Here is a 24,993-nt window from a genome sequence, read left to right as displayed (position 1 = left end):
AGTTTGTATATTTTTAATGTATTAGCTTATGTAGAAGTACTGTCCTTTCAAAGGGGAGAGCAGGGACAATTTTACTTTCCTGTTTTTGATAACATAATATCCTAGTAACTTTTTTTTTGGCTATTTCTAATAGATTGCTACTATAAAATTTCAGGATATTATTGGTGTAACTGCTATATTCAGTAAAACAGCAAATGAAATGCGTGGAAATGTGAGGAATAGGACTTTTTCTGACATTAAAACTCTTGGTGGTTGAATATATTTATGGAATAAGTTAGATGTTTTCCTGTCCAAATAAGTAAAGAGTTCAAACATTTAAATCTTCAGTTCAGAATATGATGAGCATTAACTGTGGTATATGTAGATGATTTAGGAAGGAGATAGGAATGAATATAGTTGCCTGAGTCTATATCCTGTGATTTCGTAAAACAAGTTCCTTACCAGCGAGGTTTTACCACTTAACTCTTCCTCCAGTAAGTAGACTGGAGAGACAGAGAGAGAAAAAGAGAGAGAGAGAGAATTTCTTAATGGTGATCTAGGGAGGAGCCAAATGAGAACGATGTGAAATCCCAGGTGCATGATTCCATCAATCTGTCCTGTGATCTTGGGTATCTCCTATCTGATTAATGGCTTGTTGGCCCAGCTCAGGGCTTACCTTACTTATGCAGCTTTGTACACAGGGGCATTATTCAATTGCATGTTTTACTTAGAGAGTAAGATGATTGAGGTTCCTGTTTTTAATCAGAATGGGTTCCTAGGGGGTGGGGGTGGTGGTCACTAAGATGAATCTTGGTAATAAAAATGACTCATTTTTCTTTGTTAAATATTCTAGTTTTTCAGCTGGTGGAATAGCTACGACAAGGCCATCAACTACCTGGCCACAGTGCCCAAGTACCGCATCCAAGCCATGGAGATTGCCAAGCAGCAGGGGCTGCTCAGAAAAGCCAAAGAGAAGGGCAGAAACAAAAAGTCCAAAGAGGAAATTCGTGATGAGGAGGAGAACATTATAAAGAACATTATAAAAAGTAAAGTGGATATAAAGGGAGGCTACCAGAAACCCCAGATCCGTGATCTTCTCCTGTTTCAAATTCTCTTAGCTCCTTTTCACCTGTGTTCATATATAGTGTGGTATTGCCGGTGGATCTATAATTTTAATATCAAAGGCAAAGAATATGGAGAAGAAGAAAGACTGTATATCATACGTAAGTCTATGAAGATGTCAAAGTCTCAGTTTGATAGTCTAGAAGATCATCAGAAAGAAACTTTTCTTAAACGGGAGCTCTGGATAAAGGAGAATTACGAGGTGAGTACTTATCTGTTGCAATGTTGATGTCATCTTCCTTACCAAGGGAAAATTAAGTGTATGACAAGGGCTCACAGAAGTATGTCACATTTCTGAAACCCAAGAGGTAAATAATGAATAAAGATCTTTTATTGAAAGTATGACTGTATTTGGTAGTGGGACAGTGGGTTTTTAATCTGTAATTTGTCTTTTTAAAGATGAGCCGCAAATACTTTGACTGATATGGAACATTTTAAGAATGGCCTAATTTGTTTTTTTAAACTGCAGTAGAATGATTATGTTTGCAAGGGAGTCACAACAACTTTCTGTTAATTGTACTAACTAAAATTTGGTCTTCCCCAAATTTCCTTCCACTCATGTAAACTTAGCCACAGAGATTAAATAAACAAAACAGAGAAAGAGAAGGAATAAGAGATGGAAATTTTGTTGAAATAATTTCATTGCAAAATAAAATGAACACAGACTCTTCTTCATAATAACTTATGTGTATGAAACGTTACTTTTATCTTATTTTTAAATTAAATTGACTTATTGTAATGCCTCTAAACTTTTAATAAATACTATATTCTATAGTTGTCAGCTATAACAATTACTTTGAAGTGATCAGCTGCCTAGCTAATGGCCCTTAAAGGAGCTAGTAATCTCACCATAACAGTTTAGGTTTTGAGTAAAATTAATTGGTTAATATATTAAATGTAAAAACAAAGAACAGTGAAACCTTGAGAAATCTGAGATATGTGAGATGTAATAAAAAAATACGGTCAATGTTTAAATTTAAAAAAAAATCATTACAGTGAAAGACACATTGCCATCAATCCCTCTCAAAATACTCCCCCCTCATTTTGAACACACTTATCCCATTGTTCTTGACACTTTCTGAAGCAGTTCTGGGGAAGTCCTCTTTTGTGAGTGTCTTTAATTGTGCCATCGTAGCTGCCTCGATGTCCTAAATTGATTCAAAATGTTTACCTTTCTTGGTCATTTTGACTTTGGGGAAGAGCCAGAAGTCACATGGTACCAGATCCGGTGAATAAGGTGGATGAGGACACACTGTAATGTTTTTATTTGACAGAAATTGCGGTATACCAGAAGTGATGTGTGACATGGAGCTTTTCCATTGTGATCACAAATACGGTGTATCCTGCTGCCGAGTGCCATCCAACAGAAAGGCAGGGATCTTCAATACGGGAAGTGTCACCTCGAACCTTAGTTGAGAGAAGGTGTGTTTTAAAGTGTGCAAGTTTTAAAGTGTGCAATAAATCATCCTCCATCAAGACAACACTCCATGTCACACATCGCTTCTGGTACGGCAATTTCTGTCAAAAACATTATGGTGTGTCCTCATCCACCTTATTCACTCTATCTGGCACCATGCGACTTCTGGCTCTTCCCCAAAGTCAAATGACCATGAAAGGAAAACATTTTGAATTGATTCAGGACATTGAGGCAGCCATGACAGTGCAACTAAAGATACTCATGAAAGAGGACTCCCAGAACTGCTTCAGAAAGTGGCAAGAACTATGGGATAAGTGGTTTGAAACAAGGGGAGTATTTTGAGGGGGATTAATGGCAATGTGTCTTTTACTGTAATAATTTTTTAAAATTTAAACACTCACCGTATTGTTTGATTGCACCTCGTATTTTTTTTAAAGTTTCATAGACATTCCTTTTTCATATGTAGTATCATAAATAGATTTTACTAAAAGTAGTTTCCATCTGAATTATATTTAAGTAAACTACTATGAATTGCCAGAATGTTTTGGCAAGTAATTATATTCAGCCTGCTTATAAATAACATAAAAATAGAAGGTAACATACTATTTTTCTCCTAAATCATTTGAAAAGTTTTCTTTTTTAAGTAGGTTAAGCAGCCTAATCCACAAAACTCTGTCTTCTTCTTCTTATTTTTTAATTAGTTTCAGGTGTACAAAACAATGTAATAGACATTTATCATTTATATCCCTCACACAGTGATAACCTCCCTCCCCCCTCTGACATCGCATACAGCCATTACATTTCTACTGTCTCTATTCCTAATGCTGTGCTCCACTTCTTGTAACTATATACATATATAAACTTGTAGTTGACATTCATTATTGTTCAGCTTCAGCTTTAGGTGTACAGTGCAGTGATCAGGCACCTACATCATCCCTGAGGTGGTCTCCCTAATGAGACAAGTGTCTATCGGATACCCTACAAAATCTTTACAACATTATCGATTACGTTCCCCAAATTGACTTTCATATCCCCGTGGCAATCTTATGGTTACCGATTGTGCTTTCTAATCCCTTCATCTTCCCTCTTATCCCCACCCCTCCACCCCCATCTAGCAATCCTCAGTTTTTCCTCTATGTCTCTAAGTCTGTTTCTGATTGGTTCATTCATTTATTCTTTTCTTTCGATTTCACATATAAGTGAGATCATACGGTATTTGTCTTTCTCTGTCTGACATATTTCACTTAGCATAATGTTCTCTAGGTCCATCCATATTGCAAATGGTAAGATTTCATTCTTCTTTATGGCTGTGTAATACTCCATTGTATAAATATACCGTGGTTTCTTAATCCAGTTGTCTACCGATGGGCATTTCAGTTGTTTCCAAGTCTTGGCTATTGTGTATAGTGCTGTAATAAACATAGGGGTGCATAAATTTTTTCACATTAGACACAAAACTCTGTCTTTCATAGAATACTATTCTGGGCTGAATTGTATGTTATTAAATGAGGTTAACTGAGTGATTAGTTCCTGAAATTTAGAAGTAAAAACATTTCTTTCTAAAATTTGATGTAACTGAAACTGGTTATGAAAACTTGTCTATTTAGCTTCAGTCTGACATCCACTATAAGTTACAGAAATGCAGCTGTTCTTTGTTCTTAACCTGTGTGGTTTATTTAACCTTCTTTGGGAACTTTAATAAAATATTTTGAAAAACCATTAATTGTCTTTGAAAATAAAAGTAGATGTATAACAAGTTCAATTTGGAGACAAATATATACCTAATGTCATTTTGTTCCTTGGTGAGGATCAACAAATACTGAATGTCATAGGTTAAATTTATATAGAATACCATGTTGAAAAAATAAAGTGTGTTCTTGGGCCGGCCCGGTGGCTCAGGTGGTTGGAGTGCCGTGCTCTTGACGCTGAGGTCGGCAGCCATTGTGAGCGGCAGTGGTTTACGTGTGCTGCCATGAGTGGCCAGTGGCCAGCGTGAGTGGCCGGTGGCCAGCGTGAGCGGCTGGCATCTGGCGAGAGCTGCCGTGAGCTGCTGTGAGCAGCCGACCAACGACCGCGACTGACTGCCTCAACCAGGTGGTGCACAAGGCTGATAACACCAGCATGGGCCAGGGAGCTGTGTCCTCCACAACCAGACTGAGAAACAACGACTTGAACGGAGTGGGGGGGGCGGGAGGAGCAGCCGGGGTGGGGGGTGGGGGGGCGGGGGGGAATTACTCATCCTTGTACAAATTTTTCTTTTTTATTTAACACTGAATGTTAAAGTGCTTAATTGCTTAGTATTTTTAGGTGCATGGTCTTCAGAAGACAAACCAATACATTCATTGGAAACTTTTACCTTAACTTATATTTGAGAAATGTAAATATGCCATAAATCTAATGACAAATGTTTCCCTTTGGATTATAAAGTCAATTGGTGTTATTTATACTTGTAGGTCTACAAACAAGAACAAGAAGAAGAACTAAAGAAAAAATTGGCCAATGACCCTCGATGGAAGAGATACAGGAGGTGGATGAAGAACGAAGGGCCCAGACGGTTAACATTTGTGGATGACTAAAGATTGCTGGAATGCTACTATGCCAAACCTTAATGGTGATATTATTTTCATAACTGAGTTATTTTAGAAATGTTATCAGCTGTTCCTCAGCGGTAACTAAAACTCTTCAAGTATTTGATTAAACAGAATAATGAAGAAATCTAAACTTTACCTTAAAACTTTATACATAAGACATTTATGATTGTTCAATTTTTATAATCTATTTGTGGATTTTGTTAAAAGATTTGACATGAAGATTTATTAGTTGCCATTTCAAAATTTTATATGTTTAGTTAAAAGATTTGACATGAAAATTTATTAGATGCCATTTAAAATTTTTACGTGTTAAGTGTTTATTCTTCAAGTGTTTCCTTATTCTTTGTTCTAGTGCTACATTTTTCTGCTTTCATGGCCTCTAATATTTTCACAAAACATAAAAAATTATAACAGCATTGAATTACATTATTCTGAGTGTCTTTCTAGACACAGACTTCTTCAGCAAAATGATTTCAACTGTCATGTCATCTTCATCAGTCATTCTAGGATTGAAATATGTCCAAAACATCTCTCTAGGAGAGTCTTCTGCTAGAATGTCTGTTTCTCTCTCTCCCCAGTCATAGTATTCTTAATAAGATCAGAAACTCTCCAGGAGAGTGAATCTACCTCATGTCCTTGTAGGATGAACTTGATTACGGTCATTATAAGACTATAGAACTATTTTCAAACATTTTTCCAGAGACTTTGTAAAAAGGTCTTTTGTGCCACAGTATTGCTTTCCCCCCAACTTCAATTAAAAACAAAAACAAAAACGACGGAGCAGAAATAGTATACTGGAAAGTTGTTCATATATTATGATGTCCGTGAATGGCGAAAAATCCATTGTACATGAGTTCATTTACATGCATTTAAAGCTGAAAGAAGAGGTTCCTGGCTGTGTGCTATTCTTTCAAACAATGCAGTATAAATGTTTTATACGTGTGCAAGTGAAAGTAATTCACACATAATTTGACTGAAGAAAATATGATACTGCACCAAAGTATCGATACACATTCATGGTAGTGAATCAATACTCCTGTTAAAGGTTTATCCCATTGCTTCATATTAATAAAATGGTTGCAATATATCACAAGTTTGTTGGTATGACATTTTAAATCAAAGAGTAACATATTGCTTTTATATTATGTAATTTAAAAAGACTAGTATAGATAGTAGATATGTGGAATCTGTTTTTAGGTAAAGTTAACCCGTCCTTTCAGGAGCTCAGCCCAAATATGTGACATGTACAAAGAGGCAAGAGGGAAGATTTCCGGCCTTGCTAATATAGACAAAGACCTGAGGTGAGTTATTTAACCTGTTATGTAATAAGTTGCCTCATTAGAACATGGTGGGACGATTTTAACCAGATTATCACTAGGGACCTTTTGCAGCTCTAAAATTCTGAAATGATATTTATATTTTTATAAACTTTAGATAAAATTGTTTTGTGCATCCACTCATTTGTAGAAGAGTGGAGAAATTACAGAACTAAATTATCAGAAGCTATGTTTCAAACCTCAAATGCCCAACTTCTAACCATAGATAAATGTGTTTCAAAGGTGCTATCGTTGTCTGTAGACTCAGCAACCCCTATCTTAGAATTCATTATCTATTTAATACACAGTAGTATTTAAGAACAGAAGTATGTGCCAACATGTTATAAGGACCAAAAAGAAATGTAGGCACTTGCCCCTCTGTCAAAATTTAAAAGAAATTTCTGGTATCCTAGGTATTTTTTACCTAGTGGTAAGGAAAAATAAGAGGACTGGGTATGTTAACATTCATAAAGGTAGCTGATAAAAACAGTGTATCTTTGGACATTATTTTGCTGTATTTTGCTAGATTGCTATATTTCTTCCAGACTTTCTAGAAATTTCATTTTTGGAATTATCCCTAGCAGCCTGCTCACTTGGTAAAGAGTTTGGGTGGTCTTTTGGAATCATGGTCATGGCATGAGTCAGGATGAGTTGACTTTCCTTAATGGAAGGACTCTGATTCTTTTCTCCCCTACCCTCAACAAAATAACTATGCTTCAGTATCCTAGAGTGAAGGAAGGGCCATTGATTGTCACAAGTGTTATTTAAGTACTCTGGGTATCTTATACTGTCTCCATACTCTGACCACCCTCCACCCATTTTAGAAAATCTGGAGAAGAATCCTGGGTAGAGAGGATCCTGCGACCCCACTAGTTGGACATTTTTTCTTGTGCTTCATTTTAGTGCTATCATCATTTCCATTTTGCTTGGCATTCAGGAGTTTATAGTGCATACTGTTCCTTGCTCTTATCACTTCATATAATTGAGATTGTGCTAAAATTACTCTTAGGGTTATATTCATGTCTACTATCTTTATAACAGATTCCACTACTAACCCTTTCTCATTGGTCTTATTTCTTTATGAATTCTCCAAATTCTACAAATCATAGATTGCTGTTTCATAACACATCTATTAGGTGAGTACCAGCTCTGAATCTTAAACACTACAATTGGTATATAGATTTTAAAACATTACATGGAAAAATTGTTGAGAGTAGAGAATTAACAAGTATTTTAGTACTATTGAATTTATGTTTAGAAAATCATAGTTCATTTCCTTTGAGTTTTGTTCAGCGGGTGGGGTGGGGTGGGGTGGGGTGGCCTGAAATGGCAATAAACTTTTAACACCCAAACCTTGGAGATAATTTTGCTTGAGTGGAAGCCATTGCTAAGCTAACATTCTGCTAGTGTTAACGAACCAGTCTGCAGGCCCCAAACTGAAAGTTCTGTGGAAATTAAAGAGAAATGGCTTTTGTTAGACATTAGTATAAATAGATCTAGCTGCTTTAAGACATTAAATCAGACATGGTCTCTGTTGAGTTATAATTGTGTATTTGAGGCAGATAAATGTTGGTATTGATACAAACTAGTTGTGTATGGATGAAACATAATTAATCTTATTTGCAAAATGTGATATTCTTCACATTTAAGTATGGGCTAAAGCCAAATCTAGAACCTAGTAACTAAATAAAATTTGCTAAACAAGTTATTTAATGTTTCTGGTTTTCTTGTCTGTGAAATGAGATCTTTTTAGATAATTAGGAATTTAAATTCTATAAGCCTGCAAATTCACATAGGTATAGAGTCTGAAGTAGATTAGATTGCCTGCAACTGAGAAATGTTATGGATATTTAATTAAAAAGCCTACATAATTAGTTGTAAACTTTAATCAGCTCCTTAGTACTTCAAGGAGTCAGGATATCCTTGACAATTGTGTATGGGATGGATCACAGAGTCTTACATCAGTGACCTAAGGTTTCTTAGACTCCTCCCGCTTTCATTAGGGGTTGGAGAAACTTCTCATTCAATAGTCTCTCCGTTTATAACCTCAAGAAAAGTGAGCAGGATGCAGTGGAATGGCTCGGGCTTCGCAGGCAGGTAGACCAGGTCTGGCTTCTGGCTCTGCACCTGACGGTAGCTTGACTTTGGGCAGGTAAAGCGCTGAACCTTGGTTTTTCAATTTTAATAGCAGGGATATTAAGTACTTCATAGAATTATTATGAGAATTAAACAAGATGGGAGAAAGTGCTGGCATATATTAAGTGCTCAGTAAATGAGTTTCCTTGCCTTCAGAGGGAATAGGAAAGAATCATTCTCATTTGTTAAAATCCATGGTAATAGAGTGTTTACTGATGGCTACAAACCCATTGTTTATTCTTTTAGCAGGTGTTTGAATTCCTTACCTTGGTCAAGGGACTGTGCTAGCATGAAGAAAGTAATGCTCCTTAGGGCTGGAATTGTGTTTTAAAAGCAGTTGCCCACACCTTGTTGCTTCTGGGGTACAGGTAAAACAGCTGAGATGACAAATCAGAAAAGAAACTTTCAGAGACAACAGAATAATCAGCTCCTCACTAGTTTAAGGCCTACATTTACCGAAGGGACACTTTTCATGAGATAAAGAGGCATGCTTGGAATGGCTGCTCAAACTGACATAAAGTAGCCCTAAGTTTCACTGCCTCCAAAAGTCTCAAATGCTGGTGAAAATCTCCCTGGAGAAGCTGAATCTACAAGCCTACAGGGGAATCTTTAGTTCCTGGTCCTTTTCTTCGAGTTCTAAAAATAATTCAATGGGTATAAGGAAGTGAAATAATTTATGTTACATTATACTATGCACATTAAATATAGTTGTTAATGTGTCTTCTGCTTCTTTTAAGTATGTTGCCATTTTGATATAACATTGGCAGAAAGAAACACCTCATTATTTCATTATTTTTCTGGAGAAGAGTGATTTAAAGCCTATTTTCTGGAAAAATTACCCACTGTTAGTGAAAAGGTGACCATAATACATATCAGAGGAGTGAAGAATTATAGATCATAAAACCATGAAATGAAACGTTTGTGTTTGCAAGGACACTGACTTTTTTGAAAGTACTGAAATTCAAAGAAACAGTGGAAATGTATGTTTTAATCTTAACCAAGAAATAAGTTTGTAACACATTCTTTAAAATAATACACTGGTGATCTGCGCATTTCAGCGGTGGTGAGAAGGAGAGCATACTTTGTCCCCGTGCCTCACCTCCGTTTAGAGCTCTCAAAAGAGCTGCATCTGTGGCAACAGATGCTAGTCCTCCAGGTGAGCAGTGATTTCTCTTGAAAGCTAAAAGGAAAGTCCTTTCCCCACTCCCACTTTGTGTGATATTAGGCAAGTCACTTTCCGTAGTGGGTCTTAGTTTCCTCATTTCTAAAACGGGATGGATGACATTATCTGAAGTTCTCTTTCTACTCTGAAGTTCCATGATGCAAAATGAATGGATGAGAAGACATGTTGGTAAAGTATAAAGCAAAACCCAGATGGGCAGCCCTCGCCAGTTACCAGTGGCACTCGGCCTGCTGGCCTGTGGATCACTGTAGGAGGCTAGCTGCTAAAACCTGGCTGCTGCTTTCAAAGCCAGACCACTCCTCTCCAAGAATAGCACAAGCGATCATCCAGAGGTGAGCAGGGGCTGGGGCGGGGGGCGGTGTGCACGGGCATGAAGTAGGGAGATGGGGCAAACCCCTAGACCTTTCCTGCTACGTCATGGCTGACACACAAGTATTACCTTATGGGCAACGCTCACTGTGGGCAACCCCAAAGCTGCCTTTTCTAATTACAGATAATATTCTCATTTCTTCAGCTGTAATTGTGCCGTGTAGATGCCTCCCACATCAACAATCTTGCCATTAAACATTTTCACCAGCCTAGAGGCATGTAGCAGTCCAGTTGAAGAATTTCTCCTAAGCGAAACTCATCTGGTTCTTTACTCCTCCCCTCAAACCTAGTCTGTTTCCTAATTTCTGTTCTAGGTATGAGTTCTAGCCCACGCTCTGCTTCAGAACCCCTTGCCCCCCTTCCTGTGCATTTCATAACCACCATGAACCACTACTGAACTAGTTCTTTGAGATTGTTCCTCTCCATTCCTACCTTTACAGTCCCACCTTGGGCCTCATGCCAGCTACACTTTCCATCAAAAAAGACAAAACAAAACCTATTATTGAAGTCGTCTCCCCAACTTCAGTTCATTTTGTATCCTTATCCCAGGTCAATAATTCTAAAATGTCTTAACCATGTGGTTACCCTACTGCTTGCCACAAACTTTTCTGTTTCTTTTGAAGTTTTCTGCAACATCTAGTCTTAATAGCTTTGCATCTTCCATGATCACCAGTGCCTTCTCTATTCATTAATTCATTCATAACATGTGTACATGGTCTGCTGTCCCCCTTGTTGGAATGTTCTCCTCCTTCCTCTGCCATCTGCAGGACACGTTTTTAGGTTCTAGGATGTTTTCAGGTTCTAGGTCTTACCATCTATGAGGAGTTTTTCCTAATCCTTCCAGTCCATATCTTTGCTCTGAGTTTTTGCCATATCTTTTTGACACACACCATTCTGTTTTACTAATCTAGTAATATTTCTAGCCTGTCCTTTCATCTTTTTTTTTTAATTTTTTAGAAAGATTTTATTAGGGAAGGGGAACAGGACTTTATTGGGGAACAGTGTGTACTTCCAGGCCTTTTTCCCAAGTTAAGTTGTTGTCCTTTCAATCTTAGTTGTGGAGGGTGCCGTTCAGCTTCAAGTTGTTGTCCTTTCAGTCTTAGTTGTGGAGGGTGCAGCTCAGCTCCAGGTTCAACTGTCGTTTTCTAGTTGCAGGGGGAGCAGCCCACCATCCTTGCGGAAGTCGAACTGGCAACCTTGTGGTTGAGAGGATGCGCTCCAACCAACTGAGCCATTCGGGAGCTCAGTGGCAGCTCAGCTCAAGGTGCCGTGTTCACTTTTAGTTGCAGGGGGCTACTGGGCCGGCCCAAGCCTGTACTTTCATCTTTTGACTAGAATATGTGTTAAGTTCTTTCTGGTGAGGGAACTTGCCACTAGACAGGGCTTTAAAATTTGCAAGTCTGCTCTTGTTACTAGATAAAAATTTAACATCCCCAAGACTGAACACATAGCTCACAAAATGAACGGAAGAAATGCTGAGCAACGGTTAACAGCACTTAAAGGCATGAAATACTATTTTTCATCTATTAGATTAGTAAAGACAAAGAACCACCATATAGAATGGGCAGCCTCCTGCTGAGAATACCAGTTGCTATCACCTTCTGGAGGTCCAAGTAGGGAAAAGTTTTAAAAACCATTTATATTATTTAACCCATTAATTCCACTTTTAGGAATTCACCCTGAGGAAATAAAACAGCCATGCACAATGCTGTATGATGGTGGTCATCAGTGTTAAATAATAGGGCTGTAGGTAAATTATGGTCCAGCTGTACAATGGAATACCATGCAGTCATTAAAAATAATAGTTGTAGGGCATCCTTTTTTGACTGCCTTTTTCCCCCTTCTGGTATCAGCATGCTGCTTTTCCTTTGGGGAACCATTCCCCCCCCCCCCCTATAGTTTGGGTAGGTGTCCAGGAAGTCGCGATTGGACAGAGGGAGGAGTTGAGCTGTGATGCAGTTGCCATAAAAAAGCCTCAGATGACCCCAGTGGGGAGCTCGAGCTGGATTCATCCTTCAATGTTGTCCCATCTTGAGGCAAAGGGTTTGGGGTTCAGCCCTTATACACCCTACGTCAATCACTGGATGAGAGCTGACACTGGGAGGGATGTGACCTTGGTCTGAATGGCTCTCTAAGGGCAGTTCCCAGAAAGGGACTTGGCTGACAGGCTTCAGCTGCTACCAAAAGCTGGGAGAATAAGTGCCTCAGCCCTCTGGGAAAGGTGGGTTGTGCACCACAGCGCCCGCTGGGGGGGTGCGTGTGTGTGTGTGTGTGTGTGTGTGTGTGTGTGTGTGCGCGCGCGCGCGCGCGTCAGTGCCTGTAACCCCACCCCTTTGTTCAAGGGTCAACTGTATTACCTTTTTGCATCACTCAATTTAAGTGTTTCTGACAAACAATGGTGTACAAGAACAAGGAAATATCCAATTTACTTTAAGTGAAAAATAAAACTATATATTTTACGTATACCGTAGTAGAGATGCCAGTTTTGTAAAACATACTCATGCTCACATTAAAAACAAAATCCAGCACAACAGAAACAACGACTATAGTTAAATGGTGAGATGGGAGTGAGGGGGCCGCATTTAATTTTCTTCTATATGTTCTGCAAAGATGTCAGGGTCTGGGATTTTACACTGCTTACCTTACCCAGCTCCTCATCCTAGAAGCCCTAGAAGCTTCGATGTGCAGAGGTGCGCCCCTGTGCGCGTCCCACGACGCGGCTCCGGTTACAGGTGTAGATGCAATTCTTACCTATGTTCAGAATAAAGAAAGGGTTGAGATTAGTGTCAGCTCCGGACCTCAAACTGTCGCTTACCGGCGGCACCTGTCACCGGGGGGAGCGGCCGTTGGGGCGAGGCCGGGCAGTGGGCGGCGGGGCGGGCGCAGCTGCTTCCCCGCCCCGGGGCGGTGCCCGCGCTCGGGGCCCGCTGCTCCGCCAGCCCAGCTCACCCGCCCTCGGAGCCCAGCGCCGCCGCCATGTCTTCCGGGGCCAGCGTGAACGCTCTGCAGCGCCTGGTGGAGCAGCTCAAGCTGGAGGCCGGTGTGGAGAGGATCAAGGTGAGGCGGGCGGGAACGCCCTTTCCTCGCGGCGCGGAGGCCGCCCGCTCCCGCCCCGCCTGCTGTCCCAGGGCCGCAAGTGGGGAGGCCGGCGGCCGCGGGCGGGGCTGCTGAGCCGGCCGAGCGCGATCTGGGCGCCAGGCCCCTGGAGAGGCCGCGCGGGGTGGGACGGCGCTGCGGCTCGGTCGCGGTAGGCGGCGGTGAGGACGGTGCGCCCTGCCCTGGCTCGTTGCTCGGCCTCGCGGGACCGAGGCGCTCCCTGGGGTGGAGACGTGGCCTGAGGGGAAGCAGGCCTGGCCTGGTGGCTCGCGAAGACAGGCCTGTCCCCGCGAGGGTGGTCCGGGACCGAGTGCCCCCGGGGGCGTTTCATTTTCAGTGGTGTGGACGGTGACTCGGGGGTGGAGGGGAGCAGGACGGACGCTAGCAGACCAATCGTGCAAGAGACGTGCTGGTGGCCTGGACTCCGCTGGTGCGCGAAGATGGAGTCCAGAGATGCGGAGGCGGCTGAATGAATGGACAGGCCTTGGTGGACAGAGGGAGGAGAAGGACGAAGGTTTCTGGCGTGGTGACAGGATGGATGGCCATGCCTTTCGCGATGGCATAGAGGAGGGAGAGCGGGTTCAGGGGGAATGAGTTCAGTTTTGGGTACGTGGACTTGGAGGACATGTCCAGAAGCTATTTAGCTACATGGGCTGCAGCTCAGAGAACAAGGCTAAGAGAGGTAATTAGAATATACAGAGATGAAAAAAATATATAGTGAAGAGACCAGTGCATGAACCCAGGGATCAGCCAAATGAGATGGCTGAGAGAACAGGAGAACCAAGACAAAGAAAGGTTACTAAATCGAGAAAGGGGTTTTCCAAATTTGGGGCTTAGTCCACATGTCCAGTGTTTAGTCAGTTGATTAAAAAGCACCTGTTGTTTAATTGTGTCTAGCAACTAGTATAGCATTATTTGTACAATGTAGCGTATGTGTGTATGTATGAACGCTGCTGTGATATTCCATGTACCTCAGTAGTGCCTTTTGTCTGTGTCTGGCATTATCCTAGGGACTGAGAATGCTCAGTATTCTAGTGACGATGTTAAACAATAAACACATTAACCAATAAATACAATAATTGCAGATGATAAGTGATGTGAAGATTATAAAACAAAGTAAAGAGAGTTATGAAATGCAGAAGAGATTTCAGGGACGTATATATTAATAGTACTAGAAGCAGAATCTAGATTGTAGCAAGGTAGGCAGACATTTTAAAAAAAGAAATCTGGTTTTCAAAAGGAAACTTTTTTTTAAAAAAATTCAGGAAATGAAAAGCCATGTTTTGAGGTTGAGGGGAAGGAACAAATGAGGAGATTTGGAGGAGAGGAAACGGGTCTGTCTTGGGGCATGGGATTGGATGGGCACCTGAGACAGGAAGAAATGAGGTAAGGATATGTATAAAGATAGATGTTTCTAGATTTGAGCTTAAGGACTTGTGTGATGAGTTTTCTATGTGAAGTAGGAGGCCAGGTTTTCTTCTAGCAGAGAAAAGGGAGCTAACGAAGTCACAAGAGTGAGAGTGGGGGAGAAAGTGCTGTTGGCAGTGGGGGAGGGCCCCATAGGAGCACATCCATAGACACCTGTGATTCTGAAGACCCAGCTACTAAGAGATTGGAGACTGCCCTACTTGTGATTTTCCCCGCTCCAGCAGCAGTTGGCCACCCACAAACCTGAGTGCCCAAAGTGAATGGTAGTTGATCCACGTCGTGGATTAGAGGGGAGGTATGCCAGAAAGATGGAAGTTGGGGGTGGAGGGCAAGGAGTTTGAGGGTCTGCCAGAAAGAGGCTGAGCTTAGACTGGGTAGAGGAGGGCCAGAGCCAGCCTCCTGATGATGGGCTGGACTAAAGGGGAGGAGGTGTTCTCCCTGAGATCAAAGAGCAGGTGTAGTGAGAATCGGAAGTGAAACCCTGGATGAGTAGGAGAGATTGTGATCAGAGTGTAAAATTTCCGTTGTGGAGCAGTTACAGGCATTGGCTGTGACTGTTGGCATCAGGGAGAAGGTTGTTTGAGGAGAAGAGGTCAGGGTTGTCGAAAGCATTCAAGATGTTGGGACCTGAGGTGGAAGAAAACTGAGCCAGATGTCAAAGTAGCCCATGTGGGGATTGAACCCCAACCTTGGTTTACTGAGACCTAGAGAATTTGAATGAATTGTTCAAGGTCACACAGATTAAAACTTAGTTGAGTGGTATCCTTGTGGTCGCATGGTCTGGGCGTGCTTGGCAGGACCTTTCACAGGCAGCACCTGAGGAGTCACCACAATCCAAGGTCTGGTCTCATCTCAGGGCTCAATGACAGATGTTCTCAGCACACCCAAAGATATCGTCTCTTTAGCAGACTTGCTAACTGGTAAGCCATGACACCAGTTTTCAAGCATATAATGGAGGGCATCCCTTCCCAGTGATTGGAATGCTCACTCTTCTTTCAAGGACCCCTTCTTTGCTTTGGAGAGGCCTCTCAGCAGTTGCTGGGTGAGCATGGACTCAAACCAAGGAAAGGCATATAATTTGGGTGGGCATTATCCCACCTCTAATAGCAGGCAACAGCTTTCAAGTGTTAGGGCGTGTATTCTCCAAAGTGCTAGCGAAATGCTTACCACTTTTGCTCTTATTTTCTCTGCATATCCCCTCACCTTAACTTTTTGACCATGTTCTTTAGGCTAGGGTACAGTTAGTCCCATTTCCCAAGGGGTCCTGGGAGATAGTCTCCTTCCACTCATGTGGAGTTCACCTGTTCCCGCTGATGCAGAGGTAGTAAGCATGAGCATAATTGGTTCCAAATTCCTTTTGACTTAATAACTGTTCTATATAACTGTTAGTTCCAAGTATTATTCATGTGAAAATGTCAGAACTTCTGTTGAGGGAAAAGTAAGCTTAAACCTTACTCTGACAATATTATATTGTGTTTATATTATATAACATAAGCTGTTACTACATTAACCAAACCAAAATTCCTAAAGCATTCTAGAAACTACATAGTAACTGTAACACAGGTAGTTTATTTTCCAGTTATTTGGAAGCTTGGAAAACTAACACAAAGTGGTAGTAGTACTTGAATCATTATTTATGCAATATAGGTGAGTTTTTACATAAAACACCTTTTCAATGCAAGAAAAATAGAAAGTGAGGAAAGCTTCCAAGTACAAATGCATCAAATGGAGATTAAGAGTAAAGGCAGAATAATATTGTATCAGTGCTGCTTAATTAATTTCTCCAAAAGTTAGTGGCTTAAAACAACATTAATTAATTCTTAGGTCAGTGATTTGAGCTGGGTTCAACTGTATAGTTAGTTCTGCTGATCTTTGCTGGGTTCTCCTGTGCGTGTGCGATCAAATGGAGGGTGGACTAGTGGCTGGGTGGCCTGACTCACATGTCTGGAGGGTGGTTGGTGGGTGGCTGGGGGCTGGCTGACTGGTTCTCTTCCACAAGACCTCCATTTGGTTAGCTGGGGCTCATTAGATGGTGGTTTTAGGGTCCAATCACAGCAAGAAAGGTAACTGCAAGGCTCTTAAAGCGTGGGTTTGGAACTTGCCCAATGTTTCCACTACATCCTCCTGGTCAAAGCAAGTCACAAGACAAGCCCAGATTCAACTAGTGGGTAAATAGACTCCACCTCTTGGTGGGAGGAACTACAAAACATTGTGACTGTTTCTGCAGTCTGCCACAAATGTATTGCTAAATGGCAGCGCTAGTCTAAGTGCTTTACATGAGTTAACTCAATTGTCACATCAACCCAATGAGGTAGATACTATTTATTACTGGATACAAATACATTTTACAGATGAGAAAAACAGGTACTGAGAAGTTAAGAGACTTGCCCAAGGTTATCAGGTAGTGATGGAGCTGCATTTGAGGCAGGGCAGTCTGGTTGAAGACCTTGTACTCGCCACTGATAAGCAGTCTGCCTCACAAGCGCGGTGGAAGAACTGTCACTTGTTTTGAGGAGACTGGATAAGGCTCCAGCCTTGTCAGCATTAAAACAGTTTTCTCACATGGTACACCTGGATATATCAATGCATCCTTTCTAAGGGAAAATTTGTAAAGGGAACACTCGAATGAACTATTTCTTTAGCAGTTCGGTCTCAAAACTAGGAGTCTACATGTATCAAAGATAATGGCTTTTTCTTTCCTTTATTGAATAAGCAACCAAACCAAAACTATCCTAAATCAAAAGTTCATAGAAATTGTAACCTTTCCTCTTTGGAGTTCAGTTATTAGAACTTTCAGCAAAAAGGAGACTTGGAGTTCACATAACGGGTGGTCAGGCTGTACGATCATTTTCCAGAGCATCCAGTGGCTGCTGGGTGGAGCTGGCTGTGACCAGCACGTCACGCTGTAGTCCTTTTGTTTCAGGTCTCTCAGGCAGCTGCAGAGCTTCAACAGTACTGCATGCAGAACGCTTGCAAGGATGCCCTGCTGGTCGGAGTTCCAGCCGGGAGCAACCCCTTCCGGGAGCCCAGATCCTGTGCATTACTCTGAAGACTGGTGAGTAATGATACACCACGGCGTTACCGCAGGGCTTCCCAAAGGATTTGGGCAACTGTGCTTTGAATATCTACTATTCTTAGGGGAATTTTAAAAAACAGCAAAAGGCACAACTATCCCTGAAGGGTGACTCTCGTCTATATTTACCCTGCCTGTAGGATACATCTCATTAGGAGAGTCTCAATCCTCTTTGGCACTAACTCATGAGATGTTAATATCCTCACGGACTTGAGCTCTTTCACTGAGTTGGCTGGTGGTAATTCCCTGAACTTAATCCTACTTTCTCTGTCCTTACACCATCCCAGAATTGTCATTTGCTGCTTGGTGCTATCAGCTGACTTGCTATTCTTGGGACTCAGGACTCCCCAGAGAAGGAGACTTGTTCCTATCACCAGCTGTGATTTCTTTCCTAAAGGCTTTCAGAAATGTCTCTCTGTTTTAATGGAGAAAGCTTTGATGTAGCTACTGGGGGAAAGTCTGAATCTGGTTAAAAGAGCTTTAAAAGTTGAATATTGAAATGAAAACATCTCTTTGGTGGCGTATTAGAAATTTCATGGGTTCTAATGCATTTTACGGGATCTCATTCACATTTTCACTTTTTTATCTTTTTTGGAAGAGTTCAGAGCATAGATTATTGGAGTCTTTTGGGGCCAGCATATTTAAAATTGTGTGTTCTAAAGGGTTTTCACCCAGTAAGTAATCATCTTAGGTTCTTTTTCACATTAAAAAGAAGGAAGTAATCATACTATCAAGTACTTGTGTACCTTTTAATGGAAAACAGCCACATTAATGGTAGTAAACGTTTTATGCTGGTGTAACATTTTTCTTTTTATAAAGCACTTTCATGGGTCCTACTCCTTATTAGTGTGGTTTGAATTTTTTTTTAATTATTACTCTCTACTTTGAGAATACTAATGTGCCCTACGAAATGATGACTAGTTAATTTTATGTATAAATCTTACTAAAGTGAGAATCTGCCACATTCTCTTTCCTGTAGGAAAGAAGTTCACCGAGGAATGCCTTCAGGTGCAAAGTGATGAATGGTTGCCTCCAAGTCTCAAGAAAACATTTTTCTTTAACCAAATAACTTTTAGATATTGCAGACCTTTCCTGTGACCTGGTCCTATCGCCAAAATTCTACAGAAATTGATGACTTTCGACTCAAATAAGGAAACTGGGTAAAGGAGTAGACTTTTAAATAATAGTGGCCTGGTTTATTTGGTGAAGTGCTTTATACTTAAGACAGACAAAAACTTTACCACCAAATATACCAAAATGCACCTCTTTCCTATGTGATGAATCACTAGTGTTTCTATACCTGGAATATTATGTATGTTTTATTTACTGGGTGTTTACATTTTGGAAAGGAAAACATTTTTGTTTATTAAAAAATTTAATATTTGTAATTTGTTGTTTCTAAGATTTTTACACCATAACAAAATTTGTTCTTTTCTCATGAATTTACAATTTCTAAATGAAGATAAGCCAGTGTAAGATTGGGGGAAGAGTAGGCTTTATTAATCAAATGACGTCTTGATTTTTCTAAATGAGAAGCTTGTTTTATTTTTAACACTAAATGTGGGAGCTATCCCTTAGCAAACTTGTTTGGAAAGATTAATGTTGTGTTGTGTATTAGATTGCCCCATTCTGTGTACGAAGCAGATTTGATCTTTACTTTCTTAAGTTCCTCTACTTTATAGTTGTGGTTGTATTTTAAAAATACACATTATTTCATGTCTTTAAAAAAATGTTTAAAATGTGACTTACAGAACATTGCAAATGATTAAAAACAAAGTAATGTGAAAATCTTAACAAATTAAATGAATTCTTAATGTCTTAAGTGTTTTACTTTGATGATGTGCCTTTGATTTAATTTGGGATATTTTTCAAAGGATACTTTGTGTTTGTAATAATCTTTGAGGAGCTTGGAAATAAAATTTGCTTAATTCTTCCTTTTCTATGACAGCAACATTTTGTGTCTGATTTTGTTTTAAGGTTTCATGGATTCCTGTTTGCTTGTGAGATTGAGTGCTGGAAGTGGGAGGTGAAATCTTTGTTTATATGTACTTGTAGAATTTTGTAAAAAATAGATATAGGTATAACATACAGAAATATCTCAATTACTGACAACATTTGCTCTTGAATAGCGCTGTATAAACCCATAAATAAGTGAAAATATCTTTGAGTATGAGTCGTGTTACAATAGAGAAAATAGAAGCCATTAGATGGGAACTCCCTTAACTTCTGGCTGTGAAACTTCCAGGTCTAAGTAGTCCCCTTTCATTCGATTCTAATTCAGGTATCCCTGATGTAACCCCTCTTTGTTCTCTGGATCTGTTTCACCTTCTCTGAAACGTCACATTATCAATTATCCTTTCTCTCCTTTATCTTCAACTTCTCTGTTGGATTCTTTCTATCAGCATTTAAATATGTTCCATTTTCCATCTTAACAACAATACGCATTTTTAAAAAAATGTCCATTAAAAAACAAATTTCGGCTTACGAGATGGTAGGTGTTCTCTCTCTCTCTCTCTCTCTCTCTCACACACACACACACACACACACACACACACACACACACAGGGCAAGAGGAAACTTGGAGGTGATGGATAGGTTCATGGCATACAATGTGATGGTGGTTTCATAGTCGTATACTTATCTCCAAACTCAAGTTGTGCACATTGTGTATTTTGGCTTTTTGTATGCCAAAAAACTACAAAAACAACTCTTTATTCTACTTTCCCTTTTCCAAAACTCTTGATAAGGTATTACAAGAAAACTAGACATCTCATTATGAATACAGATATAAATGTCCTAAATATAAGCAAATCAAATTCAGTAGTATATCACGAGATGATACAACCTGACAAAGCTGCGAGTAATTCAATATAAGGAAATCTATCAATGTAATGCATTACATGAATGGTTTAAAGAAGAGAATCTATGCCAGCAAGTCATTTGATAAAATTCAATAGCTATTCTGAATAAAAGCTAAATGGATTAGTGAAATAAGAATAGAAAGAAATTAAAGATGGTAAAGACAGTTTGTCAAAACCAACAGCAAGTTTTATACAACATGGTGAAAAGTGGAACCATTCAGCATATTAGGAACAAAACAAGAATTCCTTTATCACCACTATTCTGCATTTGCTTTGGAATTCTTAGCTAACGCAGTAAGATGGAAAAAAAATGAAATGTGTAAACATTTTAGGAGAAATATCTGTCTTTATGGATCATATAATTTTATAACTTGAAAACTCAAGAGAGTCTAGTAAAAGAAATACTTGAATTTGTAATAGAATTTGGGAGACTGGCTAGATACAAAGTATACATAGAAAAGTAAGCACTTTCTATACTGGTAAAAGCTGGTTGGAAATGTAAATAATGACAAAATGATAAAAAAAATACTTGGGAATAAATTTAACAGAAGTGTAAATCATAAAAGGTTTTATTGATGTTTATAGAATGGTCTACATAAATTACAGAATATGAAGTTTCATTAAAATGCAGTCTTACCAAATCTACTAAATTTTATATAAATTTAGTGGAATTCCTATCTTACTATTTTTAAACTTCTATTTAAGTGTGTTTTTCCAGGACCCATCAGCTCCAAATCAGGTAGCTGTTTCAATCTAGTTGTGGAGGGTGCAGCTCATAGTGGCTCATGTGGAGATCGAACTGGCAACCTTATTAAGAGCACCGCGCTCTAACCAACTGAGCTAACGGGCCGCCCCCCATCTTAGTTTTTTGAGGAGAATTGATTAAAATAATCTAAAAGTTCATATGGAAAAAAACAAGTGTTCAAGAATAGTTTTTAAAACTGTGTGTGTGTGTGTGTGTGTGTGTGTGTGTGTGTGTGTGTAAAACAGGAGGGTGAAACTTGCCTCTTTAGTTATTAAAACTTACTTTAAAGCTGCTAAATCAAAACTATGATTTAAAAATAACACAAAAATAGGAAACCCAAAATAAACAATATTATTGTGGTACAGGAATAGACAAACAGATGATTGGATCATAATAGTTCAGAAATAGACTTGACCTTTTTCCTATTCATTGGGAAAGTATAGTTTACTTAATAAACGGTGCTGGCATTATCAGCAATCTATTTGGAAGAAAATAAAATTGGGCCTATATTATACTATGTAAAAAAATCCACATGGGTTAAAGAAAGGTAATACAGAAAGCATTAGAAGAAAAATTAGAATAATTGAACAACTTTAGGGTAAAAGAGGTCTTCCTAAGCAAGGCAGAAAACCCAGAAATCAAAAACAGAAAAGATGTGTATACTTTACTGTGTTTCCCCAAAAATAAGACCTAACCGGAAAATAAGCCCTAGCATGATTTTTCAGGATGACATCCCCTGAACACAAGCCCTAATGCGTCTTTTGGAGCAAAACTTAATATAAGACCTGGTCTTATTTTCGGGGAAACATGGTATATCAAATTAAATAATTAAATAACTAAGGAATTTGAATAACTAAATTAACTATTAACTGTTGTATGTTAAAAAATCATAACCAAATAAAAGCAAAAGAGAAAAATATGTATTTTTTTCAGCCCTTGTTTTGGATTGCTACTTTGCACTCTCCACAACCCTCAACCCAGGGTACTCCATTTGTTGGATCCCCTGTTTTAGGATGGGGCTCCTGATTTGGGGAGAATATGCAGGATCCTATTACGTATGAGGAGGTTAGGGGTGGGACACCTGGTGTTGGCCCCAGTTGTATGCTGAGTCTCAGAAAGGGAGGGAGTAACTTATGTACATCCACCATCGGAAGAGACAGCTGATATTCTGGTGAGGCCCACAAGTTTGAGTGGGGCCTAGGAACTTGGGGTGAGGCCTCTCAAAAGCCCTCAAAGGTGAACATCGCTATCATCAGCAATGAATCTAAGTGCAAGTAACTCCCCTTAGAACATCAAAAATCTCAGGGACATACTAGCAAAGAAAAAAAAATCTATGTTTCCATTGCAAAAGCCAATCTGGAAAGTTGGGGCTGTTCCCAACAATTCCATGTGATGGGGTTGTTGGAGAGGACTTGGAGGCTGAACTGACACTCTGGTCCACTAAGAAGGGCCGATCCAGACCCTTCAGGCTTCTCCTATGGACCCGCTACCTCAACCTGTTGTGACAGTTGCTCCCTGGGCATGTTCTGCTGGAGCTGAGCTCACTTTATCAGCAGGAGAGATGGAGCAGGAGCCCTCAGATGCTTCCACTCCGTTTGCTGGGAAAGCAGAGAGGCAGGTGTTGATAGCTCAGCTAAGGACTTGCCCTAATCCGTGGCCTGTGAAGAAACTCCCCTCCTCCGGAAGCTGATTAAAGATGGGATAAAGGAGATGGTAGGCTGAGCATCCTTAGCCTTGCCTTAGGAGCAGTTCTGCCCAAACTTTAAGAAAGTAGAACAGAAATTCCAATTAGATTTCCATAAAGTTTCTCTTTAAAGTCTGCACCCCCTACATAGCCAAGCAAAAACAAACATCCTATAGATAAAAGTGTAGTAGAAAGAGGAAAGAAAGTAGGAGAGGTGGTTCAAAGTCAAGTCAAGCCTGTTTCAAAAAGGAAGCCGTGGTTAACAGGATCAAAGGTTGAGAGGTCAAGTAAGGTAATGTCTGAATGTCCTTTGGGCATTTTGAATTTTCAAAAATGTTACTGATCTGATAGGTGAAAAAACAGTAACCTATCGTTTTTATTTGCCTTTGCCTAATAAGTAATGAAGCTGTATATTGTTTCAAATGTTTATTGGCTATTTTTGTTTCTTCTGTGAAATAATATCTATTCATATATTTTGCACATTCTTCTATCAGGTTGTCTTTTTCCTATCAATTTGTAGGGAATTCTTGGTATATTAGAAATGTAAACCTTTTTTCTTTTATGTGGGTTTGTCATTCAGGGAGTCACACAGGGTCTCTGGTCCCGCTCCCCACATAAGAATGCAGGATGTGGTGAAGCCACAAAGGAACACCCACGGAGCCATAGATGGGGGAGTCATACCACTATATTCTCTCTGGCAGCATCCGCCTCTCTGCAATCCGCTCTTGCTAGCTCAGCCACCATCTTCTTGATAGCCCCCATTTTCTGCTAACGTAGCCACAGTAGTTATATTAGTGGCCAATGGCTCACAGGTTACAGCTGACGGCCAACTAGCCACAGCTGATGGCCATCCAATCACAGTTGATGGCCATTTACTACCTGAGCCAGCGCCTTTTAGCGTGAGGCTGAGAGCCTGGAAACTGCTCTCTGGGGCTCTGTCCCCACAGGATTGCAAATGTTTTCACTTAGTACTTTGTTTTAAAATTTTGTTTATGAAGATACTTAAAATCGGAAGTTTCTAACTTAAATTTTGCCCTGGGTTTTAACTTTTTTGGTGGTGGAGGGTTGACTGTCGTGATCTTTACTTCTTGACTCAAAGGGTCAGACTAGGATGGGAACTCATTTAAGTCTTGCTGGGGGAAAGGTGGGAGGCAGCGGGCCCTTCAGAAGACAGCTAAATAGCCCTTTTATATATATATACAATAAGGTTTTATGTATTTTTTTTAAAAAGGCTTGCAATATTTAGGTGAATCTGGAGATATTTAAATCTTATGACAATTATGCTAATTAGAATATTTTACTTACAAAGATGCAAACTATAGGACAGAATATGTATTATGAAAATTATTATAGAAAACTGAGAACATCTCAGAACAATTGCATTCTTTAATGTATAACCAAATCTAAATCATTTTGTTACTGGGTAATCATCAAAAACAATGGAATGTAGCATGGAGCACTATTCGTTCTCTTTCAAAAAAACCTCAGACGAGTTTGTCCATCAACTCTACCAGGGATTTTTTCATACACTAGACGTTGTTTTTTGCATTGTGGTAGTTGTGTGCACATGAAATCTGTTAAAAGGAGAAAAAGGAAAACCATTTATTACTGATAATAGTAATCTGAGCTATCTTTTCCCCCCAGCTATTCAAGTGAATCCTATCTTTTCATCACCTATCTACAAAGTTTTAAAATTTCCAAATTGGGATAAAATAATTATTAAAAATTGCATTTTTAGCATATACACACCTGTACCCAATGGCCCAGTATTAATTAGTGTTATCTACAGATATTTGCTCATGCCTTGTGCAAATAATTAAATCTCCCTGTATTTAAGACTTTGCCTTTAAGTTTTCCCTCATTAAGCCTGTTCCTTAACCTGTATCTGTACTCTGCTACAGAATTGATCCTGAGGTCTGTTATATGGTATGTGGTGATCATGTATGAACTCTCCTTACATGACTGTATTATATATGATATACTTTAGCCTGAA

The 24,993-nt window shown here is 39.8% G+C and overlaps 3 protein-coding genes and 1 long non-coding RNA gene across 5 annotated transcripts in view; 2 read left to right on the top strand and 2 right to left on the bottom strand.

The window, feature by feature from the left end:
* DNAJC25 (DnaJ heat shock protein family (Hsp40) member C25) overlaps positions 1 to 8,133 on the top strand; it is a 29,758-nt gene extending 21,625 nt beyond the window's left edge. Inside the window, exons 3-6 of one of the 2 annotated variants that reach the window (XR_012495888.2) lie at positions 833 to 1,303; positions 4,972 to 5,129; positions 6,307 to 6,410; positions 7,535 to 7,561. Coding sequence is in view for 1 of the 2 variants with exons in the window: in XM_019749529.3 (XP_019605088.3) it covers positions 833 to 1,303; positions 4,972 to 5,094 (594 nt within the window). In the remaining variant the exon portion in view is untranslated. Of the gene's footprint in view, positions 1 to 832; positions 1,304 to 4,971; positions 5,130 to 6,306 lie in introns of both variants that reach the window. The other variant, XM_019749529.3, reaches the window with a different exon arrangement.
* Positions 3,775 to 12,880, bottom strand: LOC141571167 (uncharacterized). Its single transcript, XR_012495889.1, has 3 exons — positions 12,755 to 12,880; positions 8,828 to 8,938; positions 3,775 to 3,927 (listed from the first exon to the last, which is right to left on the bottom strand). It is a non-coding gene; the product is annotated as an uncharacterized LOC141571167 (long non-coding RNA).
* Positions 12,881 to 13,013: 133 nt separating this feature from the next.
* Positions 13,014 to 19,657, top strand: GNG10 (G protein subunit gamma 10). The gene is made up of 3 exons (XM_019749530.3): positions 13,014 to 13,170; positions 17,561 to 17,692; positions 18,690 to 19,657. Exons 1-2 carry the CDS (start codon positions 13,090 to 13,092, stop codon positions 17,684 to 17,686), a joined length of 207 nt encoding a protein of 68 aa, XP_019605089.1. The 5' UTR covers positions 13,014 to 13,089; the 3' UTR covers positions 17,687 to 17,692; positions 18,690 to 19,657.
* Positions 19,658 to 24,473: 4,816 nt separating this feature from the next.
* Positions 24,474 to 24,993, bottom strand: part of SHOC1 (shortage in chiasmata 1) — a 59,557-nt gene continuing 59,037 nt past the window's right edge. The window contains 1 exon segment of the mRNA XM_019749524.3: positions 24,474 to 24,574. Within this exon segment, the coding sequence (XP_019605083.3) occupies positions 24,474 to 24,574 (101 nt within the window).

The sequence above is a fragment of the Rhinolophus sinicus genome, chromosome 16, assembly GCF_057876585.1.
Source record: "Rhinolophus sinicus isolate RSI-liver-muscle chromosome 16, RSI-T2T, whole genome shotgun sequence".
Classification (NCBI taxonomy): Eukaryota; Metazoa; Chordata; class Mammalia; order Chiroptera; family Rhinolophidae; genus Rhinolophus; species Rhinolophus sinicus.
This window is presented reverse-complemented; position numbering and strand designations above follow the sequence as displayed.